The sequence below is a fragment of the Pleurodeles waltl genome, chromosome 4_1, assembly GCF_031143425.1.
Source record: "Pleurodeles waltl isolate 20211129_DDA chromosome 4_1, aPleWal1.hap1.20221129, whole genome shotgun sequence".
Taxonomy (NCBI): Eukaryota; Metazoa; Chordata; class Amphibia; order Caudata; family Salamandridae; genus Pleurodeles; species Pleurodeles waltl.
The window spans coordinates 659,333,126-659,354,223 of record NC_090442.1 but is presented as its reverse complement, the minus strand read 5'-3'; the positions used below and the strand labels follow the sequence as shown (position 1 = coordinate 659,354,223).

Genomic DNA, 21,098 nt, shown 5'->3' with positions numbered 1-21,098 from the left:
TCAAGTAAAATCTGTAATATGTAACATAGCACACTAGATGCAGCTGGTGACCATTAAGTGTGGTGGGTGTAATACATAAGCTAAACTGTAACAAGAGAAGACAGCGAGTCAGGCTTCAGAGAGATCAGGATGGCTCTCTCCTGATAACATTTTACCTAATTTCTTAATCAAACTATTGTTCATTGGTTTTTTATATCCTTTAGAAGATAAATCTAAAAAAGTAGAATTGAGTTGGCAAAATGTCATGGACAGTCAAATAGGTGTTCTAAAATTAAACTGTGTCGGTCCAAATGTATCCCACCAAAACACACAAAGGTGAGAAATACTGTCAAAAAGATGCATTTCCTAAAACAGACTCATTCGTGATTGTTTGCGAAGGTGGAAAGCTAGCACTGAATAAATTGTTGTTTTGTGATTCATTGTGTTATGAGTTCATAGAGAGAAAGAAACTGAAGCATTTAGCCATCCCTCAATTTGTGGACTTTTTAGCATCAAGCGGTAGCTACAATACATCATCCTGCACATAATGTTTAATTAAACTAAATATGCGTAATGACTGCTATTGCTGTGTCTTCCAGGTTAGGAGTGTCACTGCAATCTGGTCAGTGAGATAACGAGGTGCAGTGTGGTGTACTGCCACCATGGCTATGGTTAGCTGGGCTAAAGCTGGTGCTGCACAGCACTACTAGGCCAAGGTCACTCTAGGCAGGGCGTAGGGTGCTCTCTGCTGTCCGGGTGGCCTTCCCTTACTGTCCTTCTCGGCCCCACCCTCAAGCTGCAGCTTGTGCTCATAACTGAAACTGCGTGATTCAGTGGGTAGGGAATGCTCGGTCTGGTAAGGAAGAGAGCCACAAAGGGAGATAATTCCTACTGGTGCGCATGCAGGGCACATGGACCATAGCTCAACCCGTCCTGTCTCTGCTGTGAAGCAAACTCAGGTCCAATGAAAGAATATCACCAATGCGATGAGGTCTAGAACAGGGTGCCCATATAATAAGTCATGTCACGAGATTCACCCTATATCCCTTGATGAAGCTTGTGACATTTCCCAATGTTGCCTTGCCGCACTCAGGAATTGGATATTTATCGATGTTACATGGTGATGTTGGATGACGTGATCTGGTAAAATGATGTGAACTGCATCGCTGCACTTTGGTGAGGACATGATCAGGACTACCGCCTTGGAATGAAATGGCAAGAATCCTGGTCCCAAGAAATAAGAGCCAATGCCAATTACAGGCACAATATAAGCACTGATTATACTCTCAGCTTCAGTCAGAATTTCCAGTACAAACAATTGAAAGACAGCCTGAAACAATTAACAACAACTACAAAATTAATAAGTAAGTGACCATCTAACCAACACGTTTGTTTTTATGCACCAACTGAAGAGTGGGATTATTGACTCTAGCTTGGACCTAAAGACTGAAAGCTGTAGTTCTCAGTGTCTTGGAGGTGTCAGTTGCAAGTCAATTCTAAGAGCTGCTGAGGGAGAGCCTTGCTGTACACCCATCTTGTAATGAAGGCCCGAGATGGGGAACCGACTAATTCAGGGATTCTCTGCTGGCTAAGAGAGAGACACAGTGAGTGCTAAACTACTCTATACATACAATGAATCTGACCATATAACCCAGATACATCTATTCCTGTCAAAGGTGATCAGCAGTACAACTTAAAGTCATTTGCGATGTATACGGGAAGGAAAGAAAACACTGACCACTAAGGGTTTGGTTACATCCATACAACAGTACTTTCAGCCTCTTGCTTGGTGATCCTTCTGGCCCCATGCAGTTTAAACACAAATTACAGGGAACTGATCAAGTCACCATTCACAAACTTTAATACATTTTGGGGCATCCTTAGCAGCTGCAACTTTGAATGTCTTTACACTCTCTTCAGTTGGTTGACAAAATATATAAACACCTGCCCATATAAACAGATACTTGCAGAGGCACTGTGGAGTAAGTGAAAAAAATATGTGTTTTTGAGGAAAAACAAGCTACAAGCAAAAATGCTCACAATGAGAAATAAAATCGTAAGTAATACAAAAGCATGATAAATACTCAGGTGGGAGCTAAGCAAGCAAAAGTGATCAAGTACAGATAATGGGAATATGGTCTGCAAACTAAAGTTACTTACAGTTTTGCAGCTTTGTCTATGCTTCTGTTACAGAAGTCCAAGTTAAGAGTCATTTCAGTTTTTTTGTGCACCGTTTCATTGTAATCTTCCTTGATTATTTCACTTGAAAAAGGAAGATGAAAATATTATACCAAAAATCACCTCTTGATGGAAAAAACAAATTGTTCAGTGTACAGTGAACCTCAATCACAATATTAAAACCTAGATTCTCAATAGCGAGTGAATGATGAAATCAGCCTAAAGAACGCTATTTGGAATTAAAGAAATCTGCTTTTAATAAAAACAATATAAAACACATGTGCACAGTAAAAAGATTATCAAGCATGCAATACTACTTAATAATACGAACTAGTAAGGGGAACAAAATAAATCCCAAATAGTTTTTCAAGTATCAAAAGGGGAGAGATAATGAAAGGACTTGAAAGTGCTAAATACTGATAAATCGTTTAAGAAAATGGCTTCAAGTGAAACTGCACATAAGAGAACATTTGAAGAAAATCAATATGAAATGTGCTAAGGGGATTTACTAAGGCTTTGATAGAGATTTGTACTGAGATGGCCCAATACCCGATGACTACTGTAAGGAAGATGGGGGTTCCATAACAAAAGTTTAAAGCACAAAACGAGAACTACAGGCTACGATGTCTAACATCTTAATTTCCAAAGTGATCTTCTAATCTGGATTCTGTATGTGAACCTCAACAGAAACTACAGTTTTTTGAGTTTTCAACTATCATTGGCATGCACATAATCACATTGTTGGTTTCCTTTGGTTTCATTTCTAGCTACTCTAAAAAAACTACTGCTCATCGATTCTCCTCTCCACTGCTTTGGAATATCACACACTGGAGTTTCCGATCTATGCTCCTGTCTTTCCTTCAATACTTTGCCTAAAAGGGTTCTCTATTACTGTGAACTGCATCTCTGCCGTCTGCATTCACAGGGATTCCTGTTAGAAATCTCATTACACAGTTGTAGTCGTGACTGTGTGGTTATGGCTCAGCCGCACTTTCCATTGAAAAGGCATTTTTTTATTTGCTTATAGATTTTGACCCCCCCCCTCCCCAATATTCAGATTAGCAGAAAACCTGAAAATTCAGCTACTTTTTGGCATGCCGCATTTTGTGAAGACCAGTCCACAGGAAAAAAGTAAAACAGCTTTTTTTGATTTGTTGCATACCCACTCGGTAGTTTTTGAGATATTTGCATTTAAACAAAGTGCAAGGTAGGATTTAGCAGGTTAACAATTTGGTACATTTCTGCTGTTTATGCTCGCGAGTCAGTCCTGTCAATGACATTTTGAATTTACATAATGTGATGGACTGGATTAGAGCTGAAACGCTTTTTTACTAGCCATCTTGAAACTCCAAACCAGGGCTGACTCAGGAGTTTCGTGCTGAAAAGAAAAAACACTCCTCAGCCATGGGGGGCAACCAGAGAAGTGGCTGGGCTCATGGCAATGGTAAGTGTTATCTAGATGCATTGAACATTTAAGGCACCCTGAGACAAAAGCGCAATTTTTGGCACACACCTCTGAGCCGACTTGCAAGCTCGCTAGAGGCTATTTCAAGTACTGGATTTGACCACCATTTGGTCCCTGACTCTCGAGTTGGTGTTGATTGGTCCTGCGACCAATTCACGCTGAGCAAGGTCACTGGCCAGGTGCAGCAAATATTGGGCAATCAAGGTTGGTTGGGCACAGGGTCCGAGCGCAGGCCCTCACCCAACTCCTGCTGCTCATAGGCACAGGCCACGAGCAACAGGGGTCGAAAATTAAGAGATCATAACAAAACATCACTGAAAATAAAAATTAAAAACAGGGCTATGGCTCTGGCAGAAAAGAGTAAAACCACTGAAATTCACCAGTGATGATCATGACAACATAACTCGTGGAGTTCTCCATGCTCATAACTCAGTTTTTAAACTCATTTTTCTCAGTGGTAGGTTTCTGTGGATAGACCATTCACCATGACATGCATACGTAGACATCAGAACAATGCCCAAAATTCACACAGAAAAAAAGATCATTCTAATCCAGACAAATAGATCTGTAGATAGAAAGAATCAGTGTACTGTAAAAGAATATAAGAGCTTAAAGGAGACCGAATACACATTTCTTCTGGGAGATGCTCAACCACAGCCAGTAAAGCTAGAAGGCAGGTATGTATACAAGGAAATGTCATCTGTTTGTTACTCACATTAACCATCGTATTCCCTTTCGAATTAACTCCTGATACAGCAGTAAAGAAGCAGCAATTCTGCAGGCGTAGCATACAACTCCTGTTACAGCCTGATGTAAAAAGAACAGTCAGTATAAATAATGCATTCTCTGCATATGCTGCAGATGAAATATTCAATCATTCAATACACTGTTATTCTGTTTCTAAACTTTGATGGGACACATGAAACAGAGAAGGAGAATGCCAGAGACAGGGAGGAAGAAAGGCTGTGTATGGGTGTTTAAAGCAAAAGTATGGTGCATGCAACTTATGGAGACTATAGCTGCACCCGATTCAAGCCTTTCGCGCACTAGTGAGTTGCTAAATCCAGGCACAATTGTTTTTGCAGTGTGAAGCTTTTACACAAATATTAATTGAAAGTCATACATTTACACACAAAGTGAACAGTTGCATATTTATGAATACGACAATATCAAAACTGTTTTAAATTCTGTAATGAATTACAATTAAAATCGCACAATTTCATAACTCAGCCTTCCATTTAAGAAAAACTGAGTTGCAGTCAGAGAGAAAAGCAGAGTCCATTGCAGAGTTGGAGAAAATGGTGTCTGTTGGTGAGGGACAGTGGTCCATTGAATTTCAATGAGGAGCTGGTGATGGAACATGGTCTTTGGATTCTCTTGATAACTGATGGCATATAACCCATTATATCAAGGGCACTACTCCAGGAGTCACCACACTGCAGGTACTACATATGAGGTCGCTACTTCGCAAGTATGTTTTAGTGCATTTCCATTTGGTGCTGTATTACACAATGTGCTTTGGAGGCACAAAGGAGGTGCCCATTTTCTGTGCCCCTGGGGCATTATAGTACCACAGACGGGCAAAGAGATGCTTGCACTGCCCCTTCTACAATACGGATGACACTGGTGCACATAGAGCACCGTCACTAGGTTGTGGGATGAAACACTATGTCCTGTGCCTGCACAGTAGTATGGATGCCGGCACATTGGCAAAGAAGCTGTCAGTGGACACAAAGACTGTGCGTCAAAAACAGATGGCCTACAGTCAGTAAAGCTTCAAATATTGTTACACGCAACACAGTTACATACAACTAAACTCAAGGGATCAGATTACAGAGTTTATAGCTCCTACTTTCCTTACACCCATTAAATCAAGCATCAAGTGAAAACATTACAAAATACAACAAATCCAAAGTGATTATCTGCTTCTCATATAATAGACACATACAACTTTTATGATGGTATAATATTCAATAGGAGGTAAAGTCCTTGGTAATTCACTTCTCACCTCACTGCCAAACTTCCCACTTCAAGTATGTAAACCTGAATACACAGTTGCTGATAATCCAGAAGCAACGTCCGAGAAACAGTGATAAAACCCACTGGAGAGTGATAGGAAGCTGACACAAGCAGAAGTGTGTAGATTCAGTCAGAGAGACCCCTCCCAGTGACAGCCTTACTGGATCAGGTTTTAAATTATTCCACAGAAGAGGGGGCAGAAGAAGGATTCGAAGTAGGGAGGAACAAGAATCAATGGAATTCTCCTTACAGAGCAATGAGGTTAAAGCAAACTTGGACTAGGATTGGTAAAACGTCTAAATACCTAAACAACTTAGGCAAGAAAGCAAGTCTGGCTAACAGCAGATGTCTTAGCAAATCATATCTCATACTGAGGACGTTGCTGAGACACTACCTTTTTTCGTGGTTGTGCATTTTATATGCCCGCCATGATTGCTAATTGGTCTAAGGTGTGCTTGATGGATGTGTGTTGGGGGAGGGGAGGGTGCACAACCAGAGAGATCAGCACTATAAAAGCAATGATTGCTTGTCAGCAGATTCCAGATCTATGCATGGTATAGGTGTATCCAAAAGACTCTTGTTGTGACCCCACAATGGGCATAGTATCCAGTGTGCTCTTTACTACTGCGGCAGCCTCCGGGACGCCACCTCTTTCCCTGTGACCAGCTGTGTATAAACTGCAGCTGCACTGGGGAGGGGGCTTGGTTAGATGGGTTTGGGGTGGGTGATGGTAGGAAGAGCAAAACTGCACTTAGCCATAACTGGTACTGTGCCTTAGATATCCAAGAAAGAGGATCATCCAATACAAATGGTATGGAATCTGCCTTTTTATGGAGTAAAGGTCACTTAGTGTCTCGAGTTAAGATGCCAAGTATCAATGGGACATACATTCCAACGGAAAATGGACATCTTGGAAGCCTGGCTGCCTGTTACATTTCACTAATTAAAAATAAAAAAACAAAATAAAATCTTACTACTGGTAAACCTTCACTGAGACTGCTGCATGTGTGACACTGAGTTTTTCAAGCAATGTATTGCTAATTCAAATCTGGAAATCTGAACCCCAGGAACAAGGGCAAACACATAAATATGGAAATCAGAATTTACTGTATAAAAAATAAATAAAAACAAGATGGGTCCTTGCCTCCGCAACTAGAGCAGAGAAAGATGGAGTTCGCCCACATACTCCAGTCAAAGTCTCTGCTTCAAAGTAAAGCTTCCAATGTGTCCATTACAATCCTAGTCCTTTGAGGATACAGAATCTCACAGTGGCAAACAAAACATTTTGAGAAAGGAAAAAAGTGAAAAGACATGAGTGTCTTTCAAACTTGGAGCCGTTCTACCAATGCCTGTACCAGGCACAACATTAGAAAAAGGAGCATTGGAAACTATTCTATAGGCACATCCGATTTACATAATAAACTTAAATCTGTCAAGCAGAGGACAGAGTTTGATTTTAGTGTTCCTTGTTATTCTGCCACGATGTTGATACAACACAGGATGTCTGTGTGATTTGCTTCTCCCAGACACATGGTGGTACAGTTGTCATGATACTCAATATTTCTAAGCGCCTGCTTTGGAAGTTGTGTTTTGAGCGCTGGCCTTTGGATCTGTGGTGCCCAGAGGAAGAATATGAGGTAGTGCAACATGCCAGCCAGGCATACGATCTGCTTGAGGCTTCGGTTCGTGGTAGTCCAGGTCTTTAAGTCTAGGCTGTACTTCTTTTAAAATTAAGCTAGGTCACATCCTGCTGCAGAGTTGCCAGGACCACTCAATGGTTCCACCTAGTTTGTGGCCCTGCTTTTAGCATGAGCTGCAACTTATAGCTTTAATTCCACGCGTGGTAACGAATGGAAGGAAAGTGGACTCAAAGCTCAACACCAGCAGTGATGCAATTCTATCTAATTTTTGCAAAACTACTCATTTAGTGCTAACAATTTCTGATGCAGATTACCCTGAGTGCTGAGGTCATCACGTGCAGCACAATGTGTTATGTTGCAGCTATGTGGACATATTACAAGAATGTTACCAATCAGTGACTCAAAGTATATTTTTCCAAAGTATCCAATGTCTCTAAAAGACAAAGGATTTAGGTGCTGCTTTAAATTGCAGTTCAAAATGAATTTTATTTGCAAGAACATAAACAAAATGTATTGCATAATTGACAGGAATGAAGTAGCAAAAGTCTTAATTTCCTATTCTACAGTGTAGAACCATAAGATCAGACATCAGCTCCAAGTCAGTCCTATCAAAGGTGGCATTTTATCGTGGATGCCTTTGGCTACAAATTGTAAATAATGCTCGCGGATAAGATAATTGAGTGTGGTCATACAGTATAGAGCAGCGCTTGAATGATTTCTCCTTTCTTTTGTGGAGGGAGCCTTCATTGCACATGTGACAATCTAGGGCTGAGCACAAGACAGCCTCTGTGATGAGAAAGACAGTGAACTACTCTGGCCCAATGAATTGCTGAAATAAAACGTGATGAGGCACCTCGAAGAGTATTCAAAATGGTGAGGGAAATCAAAACGCTTACAAATTAAGACATTTTTACCCTCCAGTAATTTGCAGCTCGTAGACCTGTAGACATAACATGCTGTGCACACTCCTGCCATATAGTGCTGGGCTCAGAATGTCAATTTTTTATCTTTGAAGAAGTGGTTTTTGCTTTTAGTTATCTTGTGATACTTCCGCTAGAACTCAAAATGCAGTAGGACATGACTCCACCTTAAGCTACATTATTTCAGCAAAGGGTAAGTGTGGGTATAGAAGGCCAAATCAAAGTTTTAGAAAGTCTATGTACTGAATAGGGAGCATTTCAGTACAACAATAAGTTAAGAAATATTAAGTGTAGAAATATCAGTGTTAGACATCTTTCCTCATGCTTGCATCCTGTTAGGTGGGTCAGACCATGTTAATCTACAACACTACATACTGCAGACAGATTACTGCAGGAAAGTAACATTTTATTTTTGCAGTATGAGCTGCTGAAGATCGAATTCAATGCACAGACTGAAGAAAGGTACCCAGATACCTAAGGCAGCAGGCTTGCGAGAGGAAGTGAAAGACATGTGAAGCAACATTTTAAGTACAATCTGCCGGATTTGTGGTTCTTGGCGGGCATGAATGTCCATACAGTCTAGGTATAGTGACTGTGATGCTATATGTCCAAATAGCAGATATACAAATGTCAGTGAGTGCAAAAGTGTCCAGGATAACTACTATGGCTTCCCTTTCACAAGTGGAATGAGCTCTAGCAACATAATGTAATGTGTGTTTGACTTTTGCATAACCGATTTGAAAGCATCTATCACCTGCTACTGCCTTTTAGAAGGTATTGCAAAGGTGCAGTCAAGCAAAAGGAATAAAAAGTTGCTTAGTTTTCCCGATAAGCTGAGTACAGTCCACATACAACATAAAAGCCCTTTGCACACCTAAAGAGTGCGGGGATTTCTCTGCTAGTGGCGGAAGGTAATATGATAGACCAATTGACATAAAATGGCGATATAACGTTACTAAGAAACAGTGTATTCATAGCATGGCTATCTTTGTGTACACACAGAAAGGCTTCTCTGACTGAGAAGGCCCTAAGTTCACCTACTCTCCTGAGAGAGGTAATAGTAATAAGAAAAACCAAGTTCCAAAGAAAGGAACTGTAGTGGGCACGAATGGAGTTCCTTAAAACGGTGCCCCATAAACATATTGAGGAAAATAGTAAGGACCCAGAAAATGAGTTGGTGGGGGAAGGGAGTTGTTAGAAGAAAGGCCCCTTTTAAGACTTAACAGAGCCATTAAAGATTTGAATTTTAAATATTGAATGTTGACCTCTTTCGTACATACACAGAAACTGCTGCTAGATGAAGTATAGGCTAGCCCTGTATTCTACAAGAGTAGCAGATGACACACACTCTTTTGAACTGTCGCTGGTAAAGGCTGAATGTTGTGTCTAGTGCAGTAAAATACAGATCGTTTCGATTTAGCTGCACAACATGCATGTGAGAATAGGTATCCAATTTTCTTTCAGAATGTGCATACATTTTTCTGGAAGCAGGAAATACCCAAATCCTAAGACCTCAGGTGCCAGACTGCATGACTGAGGGACATGAAGTTGAGATGCAGCAAGAGACCCTGATGATGACTGCATAAGTCTGGACACAAATATAGATTTTCGTGGAGATAAATGGACATCGGTACCAAGAAAGAGTATCATGGTTGGCAAGCCCATGTTGGGGTCAAGTGCCTGTTTCGTACTAAAGATGGAATCAATGGCAGAGGGGGAAATAAGAAAATACCTCTGACCAACTTGTTAATAAGACCCACGGTCGCATTGTGTGGATAAATCTGCAGGTGAAGTTTTGGTATTTTGCATTTTCTGGGTGAAAAATAGGCCTGACACCAAAAGTATTTGTTGAGAACCAGTAGATGTTGCTTAGTGCATTATTGTCTCTGTATGTAACCAAGATTAGGACCACTTTGTTGTGGAGACTGGTATGAAAGCCTCGAAGAGCAAGCTGTACCATTTTAAAATCCAGCAAACCGATGCAGAGGAGGGTTTTTTGCAGTGACCAGTAACCCTGAATGGCGATCTCCACAAACCGTGAGAGACGTGTCTATGTTGATGGTCACCAGTGGCTTTGAGATGAGAAACTATTGGCCCGGTAACCAGTGGTTCTTGTTCCACCATAGTAGTTTGTGCAGCACACAAGGCTTCACCAACACTAGATTCTCCAGCCCCCAGCTGCTTATCACCAGTCTGAAAAAGCATTTTTATAGAGGACTCCTGTGTAACCTTGCATTTGGAGACTACAGCAATCCATGATGTCATCAATCCCAACAGTTTCATTATCACTCTAACGGTCAGGGAACATGACATCCAGTAAGGGGAAAACGCCTCTGAAATGCAAACACCCTTGATGTGGTAGTAAGTTTTCCCTGTGACTAAAACTGGGAGCAGTTCCTAGAAATGCTGGGGCTTGTTAGAGTCACAGACGATATTTTCTGACATTGATTGGGAAGCCCAATGAGTGGACAAGTAATACTGATAGCAGTATTGACTGTGGGTAAGTTACTGACCATGACACATCCCCCTTTACCAGCCAGCAATCCAAGTACAGGGAAGAAAATGCATTTAGTTGTGCCATAAACGCGCTCCCACTATCATCAGATCTTCGGTAAACACCTGTGGAGCTGTGTAATCTCAAAAGTTGGGACAATGAATTGGTATTGAGTTAAACTTACAATAAACCTTAGGCACTGGCGAGGAGTCTGGTGTATGAGGATGAGTTAACAGGTGTTATTCGGGGAGAGGGTCACCATACAGGTCCCCGTTTATAGGAGCAAGATGACATTCTCACATTTACAATTTTGACGGGGCTAGATGTGATAAAGCAATTAACAGCTCCCACATCCAAGATAGGCTACAAGTTTAATTTCTTTTTGTGGATGAGAACGTACTAGTAAATTTATCTACATTGGCTTGCTGGCACTAAATTGAATAGGTCCTTTAGTAGGACTTCATTCACCTTTTCCATTGATAGTTTACGGAGATCCATGTTGATTCTGAGAGGGAGGGTAGAGGATTTGGAGAGGTGGTGAGAGATTCCTACCAGTAGTCGTAGGCAATGGTATAGGACACTGACTGATCTGATGTCATGGCCTTCCAGTGGGGAAGCGTATAACCGCAGTTTTGCCTTGACAGGTGTTGACTGGATGGGAGGCAAAAGGAAGCTCGTTGTTTGTTGGCAGAGGTGCCTCTTCACTGGCCTGGCTTTGCAGACAACATTGTTGCAAGAAGCTCCTCAGTAATACAGTCCAATCAGGTGGGTGGGAAGAGTGTTCCACGTCTTGGCGGCGAGGTGCGATAATGATCTGCCGCCAGTTGTAGTTCTGCGGATGCGAGGGACGGATGCAAGGACAAATTCAGCAGAGATGCCGGGTCGGGGTGCAGGAGAGCCGTCTGTTGAGGTATTCTGGTCCGGTGTTATGCAGTGCTTTGTGAGCTTGGGTGAGGAGTTTGAAGGGGATTCTCTTGTTGACTGGGAGCCAGTGCAGATCTCTGAGATGGCCTGTGATGTGGCGGGGGATGTCCAGGATGAGGTATGCGGAGGAGTTCTGGATGCATTGCAGCCTCTTCTGGAGTTTGGCCGTTGTTCCTGCATAGAGGGCATTGCCGTAGTCCAGTCTGCTGTTTACGAGAGCTTGGGAGACAGTTCTTCTGGTTTGGGTGGGGATCCATTTGTAGATCTTTCAGAGCATGTGTGGAGCCAGGAGGAGGAGATGACGTTGACTTGCTGGGTCATGGATAATGAGGAGTCCAACGTGAATCCTAGGTTGCGTGCGTGGTCGGTGGGAGTCGGAGCGTATCCGAGAGTGGCAGGCCACCAGGAGTCATCTCATGCAGAGGGGGTGGAGCCGAAGATGAGGACTTCCATCTTGTCAGAACTGAGTTTGAGGCAGCTGTTCTTCATCCATTCGGCGATGGCCTTCATTCCTTCGTGGAAGTTGGTCTTGGCGGAGTCCTTGGTGAGGGAGAGGATCAGTTGGTGTCGTTGGTGTATGAAATGATGTTGAGGTTGCGGGATCAGGTGTTGTTGGCAAGCGGGCCATGTAGACGTTGAAGAGGGTCGGGCTGAGGGACGAACCCTGGGGTCCATGCATGACTTGTTGCTGAAAACAAAATGGTTACTTAATAGTAAGTTAGTTTTGCAGCTTGAAGAATTTTGCGGATTCATATGCGATGCATTATTCCGCCATCTAGTGGTGGGTCTGGAACCTTTTGTATATAGTGTCGTAGGGCTCTCTTAATGGGGATGAGACTGCTGGATTTGGGCAGCAGCACCACCCCTTGTGTGTGACTGAGTCAAACCCACACCATGGATAGCTGTCGCCTAACCCTTTCGGCTGGCACGAAGCACCCCAGCCAAACCTAGTAAAGGTGATTTCTGGCAGTCTGACACATGACACTCCGTGATTCCTCAGGGAAGTCGTGGTCAGCAGATTTTACCCCTTTCTCTCATTAGCACAGGGTACCACAAACACATAGGCAGACACAGTGAGATGCGAACCAGTTTTCAATGCATTTATTGAAAAGACTGCAATCTACTATGAAATAAATGGGCTGCAATTATTAGGAAGATGAGACAGATAACAAACAGGATTGTTACTATAAGTGAAAACAATGAACAACCCCAGCATATTGGACTAAACATGCGCATAGGAATCCTACTGAAACACTTAGCTTCTAAGCAAGAGCATAGCGGTGATAGCCCAAATCTGCCTGTACTTAGTCAATGGAAGGAACACCTGCCCCCATTACCTGAAACCGGGGTCTGCCTGCCGTCTCCTTGGTTGGTTGCAGAGACAGGGCTGATGTCAGCAAAGTAGCAGTGAAATGGCATGCAGCATGGATGGATCTCCTTGTTGGAATGACCTGTCTAAGCTTCTTTAGCCTGTGTGATGTTATATATTTAATAAAACATGTTTGCTTTCTTGGAACAGGCCTGACGTGATCATGTGTCTAGGTGTTGGGGGTCTGCGCACTCTTGTGGTGGCAATACTAGATGGATTATCAAGTATCACAATGGGCAACCTTGAGCAGAGGTACTCTGTGAAAATGTTGTGCACTGAAAGCAATAACAACGCGTTCAAAGAATAGCAGCTGATTAGGGAAAATAAAACATCCCCATTAAAAGCAGGCTGTTCTAAAATGAATAAAAATGAATAAATGAAAATAGAGAATGTATCTGGCTAAAAGGCCACAGACCTAAGCTAAAATATGTGTGCCCAGGCAAGGCTCTACAATGAACCCACGACAATAGTAGTCCCTTTTCTTTCATTTTTTTTTTTTGGGCTGCTGGGCATCGACCGTCCTCACAATTTGGTGCTTGTTCCACTGTCTACTGACATCAGGCACCCCTCAAAGGAAGCCTCACTCTTGGTCCCCATATTCAGATTCCTTTTTTTGGGAGCTTACTGTTAGTGATCTGTATGACTGTCCTCTGTTTACTCGTGTTGCATCATTTCCTGTGGAGGTGGGTGGGTCACCTGTAAATCCAGAAAATTCTTCAAGCTGTAAATTTATTTCTATCGGTAAGTAACCATTTCATTTTGCAGTGTGAATCTTTCACAGAATTTGTAGCTCTTTTATTTATTGTGGTGGTTGGGTTGACCTGTGCTTCTCTGTTTACTTGATAATCAACGCAATAGTGTTTTGCGAATGTGTGTATTGATGACCATGTGGCTGCAGTGCAGATATCGTTAAGCGGAACGTTCGCTAGAAAGGCTATTGTTGCCCGTTTCTTTCATGTTGAGTGTGCTCTTAGTTTATCTTCTAGTTGAATTACAGCTTTTTTGTGACATATTCCAATTGTCTGCATTATCCATCTAGCAATGGCATTCTTTCTAATTGGGTCACCTGTATTGCTGTTTGCAAATTATACCAAGAGTTTTTTTTTTTTTTGTGAAGGTCTTGTTTTTTTTCTATGTAATACCTTGTTGCTCTGACAGCCTCCAGAGTATGTAAAGCTTTCTCTGCTTGACTCTTAAGATCTTGAAAAAAAACTTAGAATCTGATTTGTTTGATTTATGTGAAATTGTGTTATGATCTTTGGAAGGAATTGCAGGTTACTTCTCAAGACTACCCTGTCTTTGTGTATTAGTATGTACAGTCCCTGAATGGTGAGTGCTTGCAGTTGGCTTACTCTGAGAAGTGACGTCATGGCTGTTAGAATGAAAATGTCACTTACCCAGTGTACATCTGTTCGTGGCATCAGTCGCTGAAGATTCACATGTTGTGCATAGCCCGCCATCTGGTGTTGGGTCGGAGTGTTACAAGTTGTTTTTCTTCGAAGAAGTCTTTCGAGTCACGGGACCGAGGGACTCCTCCTCTTTGTCTCCATTGCGCATGGGCGTCGACTCCATCTTCGATTGTTTTTCCCGCAGAGGGTGAGGTAGGAGTTGTTTGTTAGTAATAGTGCCCATGCAATGGATTGAATAAGTATGTACCTATTAAGATTTAATATATTTACAAATGTACAAAGTTGAAGCTAACTTCCAAACGGCTACAGGCTCCCGGGGAGGTGGGTGGGCACATGTGAATCTTCAGCGACTGATGCCACGAACAGATGTAAACTGGGTAAGTGACATTTTCAGTTCGATGGCATCTGTCACTGCAGATACACATGTTGTGCATAGACTAGTAAGCAGTTATCTCCCCAAAAGCGGTGGCTCAGCCTGTAGGAGTGGAAGTAGTCTGAAATAAGGTTCTTAGTACGGCTTGACCTACTGTGGCTTGTTGTGCGGACAGCACGTCTACACAGTAGTGCTTGGTAAATGTGTGAGGCGTAGACCATGTGGCTGCCTTACATATTTTGTGCATTGGAATATTCCCTAGGAAGGCCATGGTAGCGCCTTTCTTTCTGGTTGAGTGTGCCCTTGGTGTAATGGGCAGTTGTCTTTTTGCTTTAAGGTAGCAGATTTGGATGCACTTAACTATCCATCTTGCTATACCCTGTTTCGATATTGGGTTTCCTGCGTGGGGTTTTTGAAATGCAATAAACAGTTGTTTAGTTTTTCTGATGTTTTTAGTTCTGTCGATGTAGTACATTAGTGCTCTTTTGACGTCTAACGTATGTAGTGCCCTTTCAGCTATGGAATCTGGCTGTGGGAAGAACACTGGTAGCTCTACCGTTTGATTTAGGTGGAACGGTGAAATAACCTTTGGCAAAAATTTAGGATTGGTCCTTAGGACTACTTTATTTTTGTGTAGTTGGATAAAAGGTTCTTGTATTGTAAACGCCTGAATTTCACTTACTCTTCTTAGAGATGTGATGGCGATGAGAAATGCAACTTTCCAGGTTAGGAATTGTATTTCGCAAGAATGCATAGGTTCAAAGGGTGGACCCATGAGTCTTGTTAAGACGATGTTGAGGTTCCATAAAGGAACGGGTGGTGTCCTTGGTGGTATAATTCTTTTGAGGCCTTCCATAAACGCTTTAATGACAGGTATCCTAAATAGTGAAGTTGAATGGGTAATCTGAAGGTATGCAGATATTGCTGCGAGGTGTATTTTAATGGAAGAGAAGGCCAGGTTCGATTTTTGTAAGTGTAGTAAGTAAGCCACTACATCCTTTGGAGATGCGTGTAATGGTTGAATTTGATTATGATGGCAGTAGCAAACAAACCTTTTCCATTTGCTTGCATAGCAGTGTCTAGTGGATGGTCTTCTAGCTTGCTTTATGACTTCCAAACATTCTTGTGTGAGGTTTAAGTGTCCGAATTCTAGGATTTCAGGAGCCAGATTGCTAGATTCAGCGATGCTGGGTTTGGATGCCTGATCTGTTGTTTGTGTTGTGTTAACAGATCTGGCCTGTTGGGCAATTTGACATGGGGTACTACTGATAGGTCTAGCAGTGTTGTGTACCATGGTTGCCTTGCCCATGTTGGTGCTATCAGTATGAGTTTAAGTTTGTTTTGACTCAATTTGTTTACCAGATATGGAAGGAGAGGGAGAGGGGGAAAAGCGTACGCAAATATCCCTGACCAGTTCATCCATAGGGCATTGCCTTGAGACTGCCTGTGTGGGTACCTGGATGCGAAGTTTTGGCATTTTGCGTTCTCCTTTGTTGCAAATAAGTCTATTTGAGGTGTTCCCCAACGTTTGAAGTAAGTGTTTAGAATTTGGGGGTGAATTTCCCATTCGTGGACTTGTTGGTGATCTCGAGAGAGATTGTCTGCAAGTTGATTCTGGATCCCTGGAATAAACTGTGCTATTAGGCGAATGTGGTTGTGAATTGCCCATTGCCCATTGCCATATTTTTTGTGCCAGAAAGCACAGCTGTGTCGAGTGTGTCCCCCCCTGTTTGTTTAGATAATACATTGTTGTCATGTTGTCCGTTTTGACAAGAATGTACTTGTGAGTTATGATTGGTTGAAATGCTTTTAATGCTTTGAAAACTGCTAGTAGTTTGAGGTGATTTATATGCAGCTTTCTTTGATGTACATCCCATTGTCCTTGTATGCTGTGTTGATTGAGGTGTGCTCCCCACCCTGTCATGGAAGCATCTGTTGTTATCACGTATTGTGGCACTGGCTCTTGGAAAGGCCGCCCTTTGTTTAAATTTATATTGTTCCACCATAGAAGCGAGAGGTATGTTAGGCGGTCTATTAACACCAGATCTAGAAGGCGACCCTGTGCTTGTGACCACTGTGATGCTAGGCACTGTTGTAAGGGCCTCATGTGTAGTCTTGCGTTCGGGACAATGGCTATGCATGAGGACATCATGCCTAGGAGTTGTAATATCATCTTCGCCTGTATTTTTTGTGTTGGATACATGCGTTGTATAATCTTTTGGAAATTTTGAACCCTTTGTGGACTTGGAGTGGCTATTCCCCTCGTTGTGTCTATGGTCACTCCTAGGTATTGTTGTACTTTGCACGGCAGAATGTGTGATTTTGCATAGTTGATGGTGAAACCGAGTTTGTAGAGGGTTTGTATGACATGATCTGTGTGGTGTGAGCACCCTGTCAGTGAGTCGGTCTTGATTAGCCAGTCGACTAGATACGGGAATACGTGCATTTGCTGCCTTCTGATGTGTGCAGCCACTACTGCTAGGCACTTTGTGAAGACTCTTGGTGCAGTTGTTAAACCGAACGGCAATACTTTGAATTGGTAATGTATTCCTTTGAATACGAACCTTAGGTATTTCCTGTGCGACGGATGTATTGGTATGTGGAAATACGCGTCTTTGAGATCTAAGGTTGTCATGTAATCTTGTTGCTTTAGCAATGGTAACACTTCCTGTAGCGTGACCATGTGAAAGTGTTCTGATTTGATGTATGTGTTTAGTGTTCTGAGGTCTAGGATTGGTCTCAGTGTTTTGTCCTTCTTTGGTATTAGAAAGTACAGTGAGTAAACCCCTGTATTTGTTTGTGTATCTGGTACCAGTTCTATTGCGTTCTTTTGCAGTAATGCTTGAACTTCTATTTCTAGGAGGTCCGAATGTTGTTTTGATATATTTTGTGTTTTTGGTGGTATGTTTGGAGGGATTTGTAGAAATTCTATGCAATAACCATGTTGGATAATTGCTAAGACCCAAGTGTCTGTTGTTATTTTCTCCCACTCTTGGTAATACTGACTTATTCTTCCCCCCACTGGTGTTGTGTGGAGGGGATGAGAGACGTGTGAGTCACTGTTTGTTTGTAGGTGTTTTGGGGCCTTGAAATTTTCCCCTGCTTCTAGGGAATTGTCCCCCTCTGTATTGGCCCCGAAAGCCTCCCCTTTGGTACTGTCCCTGGTAGGTGGACGGTGTTGACTGTGAGGTACTGGGTTGTGTGGATTGACCCCGAAACCCCCCTCTAAAGGTTGTCTTGCGGAAGGTGTTGAAAGTGCCTCTGCTCTGCGGGGAGTAGAGCGCGCCCATGGCTTTTGCAGTGTCAGTGTCGTTTTTTAGCTTCTCAATTGCCGTGTCCACTTCAGGTCCGAACAATTGTTGCTCATTGAATGGCATATTGAGCACCGCCTGCTGTATCTCTGGTTTAAAACCAGATGTTCGTAGCCACGCGTGCCTTCGGATGGTTACTGCCGTGTTAACTGTTCTTGCTGCTGTGTCCGCTGCGTCCATAGAGGAGCGTATCTGGTTATTGGAGATGTTTTGGCCCTCCTCAACCACTTGTTTCGCCCTCTTTTGTAGTTCTGTGGGTAGATGCTCAATGAGGTGTTGCATCTCATCCCAGTGGGCTCTGTCATATCGCGCTAGGAGCGCTTGAGAGTTTGCGATGCACCACTGGTTTGCAGCCTGTACTGCGACCCTTTTACCGGCTGCATCAAACTTTCGCCTCTCCTTATCTGGGGGTGGTGCATCGCCCGATGTGTGAGAGTTTGCTCTCTTGCGAGCCGCCCCTACCACAACCGAATCTGGTGGCAGTTGTGAGGTGATGAAAGCTGGGTCTGTGGGAGGTGCTTTATATTTTTTTTCCACCCTCGGTGTTATTGCCCTACTTTTGACAGGCTCTTTGAATATGTCCTTTGCGTGCCTTAGAATTCCTGGGAGCATAGGCAGGCTTTGGTAGGTGCTATGTGTGGAAGAGAGGGTGTTGAAGAGGAAGTCATCCTCGACAGGCTCCGAGTGTAGAGACACGTTGTGGAACTCTGCTGCTCTAGCCACCACTTGTGAATATGCTGTGCTGTCTTCTGGTGGTGAGGGCTTTGTAGGATACGCCTCAGGACTGTTGTCCGACACTGGGGCGTCGTATAAGTCCCAAGCATCTTGGTCCTGGTCACCTTGGCTTAAGGTGGTGTGAGCCGGTGAATGTGACGGTGTCTGTGCCGGTGAAATGTGAGCCACAGGCGGAGTTACCTTCTTCACCAGTTTTGTTTGTGGTGCTTTTTCTTGTTGGAATTCCAGTCTCCTCTTCCTCCTAATAGGGGGAAGGGTGCTTATTTTCCCTATTCCACTCTGTATAAAAATCCTTTTTTGAGTGTGGTCCACCTCGGTGGATTGTAATTCCTCCTCGAATCTATGCTTTCGCATTTGAGAGGACAGTGATTGTTCCTCTGAATAGGAACCGGTAGTTGGCTCGGTTGCGGGTCGTTTTGGCACCGAAACCATGTCCACGCTCTTTTTCGGCTCCGAGGCGACTTTCCTCTTTTTCTGAGTCGAACCCTCTCGGCGTCGATCCTCCTCGGTGCCGCTGTCTCTGCGTCGAGCAGCTTCGGCTCCGCTATCTCGGCGTCGATCCTTGTCGGCAGCACTATCTCCGTCCCGAGATGGCTGGGTGCCTGTGTCTCGACCCGAGTCGGACGATCTCGGCACTATTTCGGCCTTCTTCGGTGCCGATGGTCGGTCACCGATTTTATGGGTTGAGCCATGGCCTGATGGCAGTGGCGTCCCCTGGGCCTTGTCAGTTTTCTTATGTGCTATCTTCAACGTCTTACTCACTGTTTCATGGTCGTCGAATTCGTCCGAGTCCGATTCATGGATCGAGAAGGCTTCTACTTCTTCTTGTTCCTCGAAATCTCGGTGTCCTGTCGGCGTGGACGCCATTTGCAGTCTTCTGGCTCGGCGGTCACGGAGCGTTTTTCGGGACCGGAACGCACGACAGGCCTCACAAGTTTCTTCCCTGTGCTCGGGCGACAGGCACAGGTTACAGACCGAATGTTGGTCTGTATATGGGTATTTGTTGTGGCATTTAGGACAGAATCGGAACGGGGTCCGTTCCATCAGCGTCGATGTCACACGCGGTCGGGCCGACCAGGCCCCGACGGGGGATCGAAAACTACCCCGAAGGGCAACGGAGATGTTATCGTATCGATGCGATGTCGATGCTATCTAACCCGATCCCGAACGCAACAATACCGACGTAATTTTCCGATTTTGAGCTAACTTTCCGTTCCGAAACCCAGAGCGAAAGGAACACGTCCGAACCCGATGGCGGAAAGAAAACAATCGAAGATGGAGTCGACGCCCATGCGCAATGGAGACAAAGAGGAGGAGTCCCTCGGTCCCGTGACTCGAAAGACTTCTTCGAAGAAAAACAACTTGTAACACTCCGACCCAACACCAGATGGCGGGCTATGCACAACATGTGTATCTGCAGCGACAGATGCCATAGAACACACTGTTTTTAGCATGATAAACTTCAAGGTTGCTTTACAGACTGGCATAAATGGTTCTTTCATAAACTGTTTGAGTACCACATTACAGCTGTGTGTTTGTGCACTCCTAGATAGTGTCTTATTGTCCGTGCTGGAGGAAAGCATGGATTTAAGTTATGTCTGTGTCCTCCTTTATCGTCCCTATCATTTCATCTACCTAGGGTCTTTAATGGTATTGTCCATCAAAAGGCAGTCCTATGATGTGCTGCCCAATCTTGCAGCGCAAAAGAATATCTTTATTAACCCTCCTATAGGCAGTGTTCACCACATCCAAGGCGCACCTGATGCTAGCATTGGCGGTAACTTCGAGCTCTACGATCTCTTCAACTATCTTCTTGTACGGCTCTGGGAGATGCTGCATCAAGTCCTCTATCCCTGCCAAATGTCTCCTACCATGGAATTTAAAATATACTATTGAGTTCCACAATACTGTCCGTCTCAGGGTGATTTAAATTGTCCTCGGTCTAGGGTCAGGTTGTAACGACTGGATAGCCTCCCTACCCTCTGGCTGTGGTTCCTGTGTGCTGGCATAGAAGGCTTACTCTACCTTCAAAACTGACTTCTGCACCAAAGGCCCATTGTCTCAGCTCCTAGACTCCTCACGTTCTGAGGGTGCCTTTCAGTGTTGAAAATTTATTTAAAACTTCTTTTTATTATTTATATATACAAAAGGCAAAGTACAAAAGAGGCAGTAGGGACATTATTGAGATACCAGTATCTGGCTGTATCTCAATTAGCAACTAGGTAGTCAACATGAAATAACAGTTTATCATCTGACCAGTAGTTGGTTAGGCCCAGGAAAAC

At 43.5% G+C, this 21,098-nt stretch overlaps 1 protein-coding gene across 1 annotated transcript in view; it reads right to left on the bottom strand.

The window, feature by feature from the left end:
* Positions 1-21,098, bottom strand: part of TBK1 (TANK binding kinase 1) — a 394,952-nt gene that overhangs the window by 169,327 nt on the left and 204,527 nt on the right. Inside the window, exons 11-12 of the mRNA XM_069229127.1 lie at positions 4,338-4,429; positions 2,140-2,241 (exon numbers count right to left, since the gene is read on the bottom strand). Coding sequence (XP_069085228.1) covers positions 2,140-2,241; positions 4,338-4,429 — 194 coding nt within the window. The remainder of the gene's footprint in view (positions 1-2,139; positions 2,242-4,337; positions 4,430-21,098) is intronic.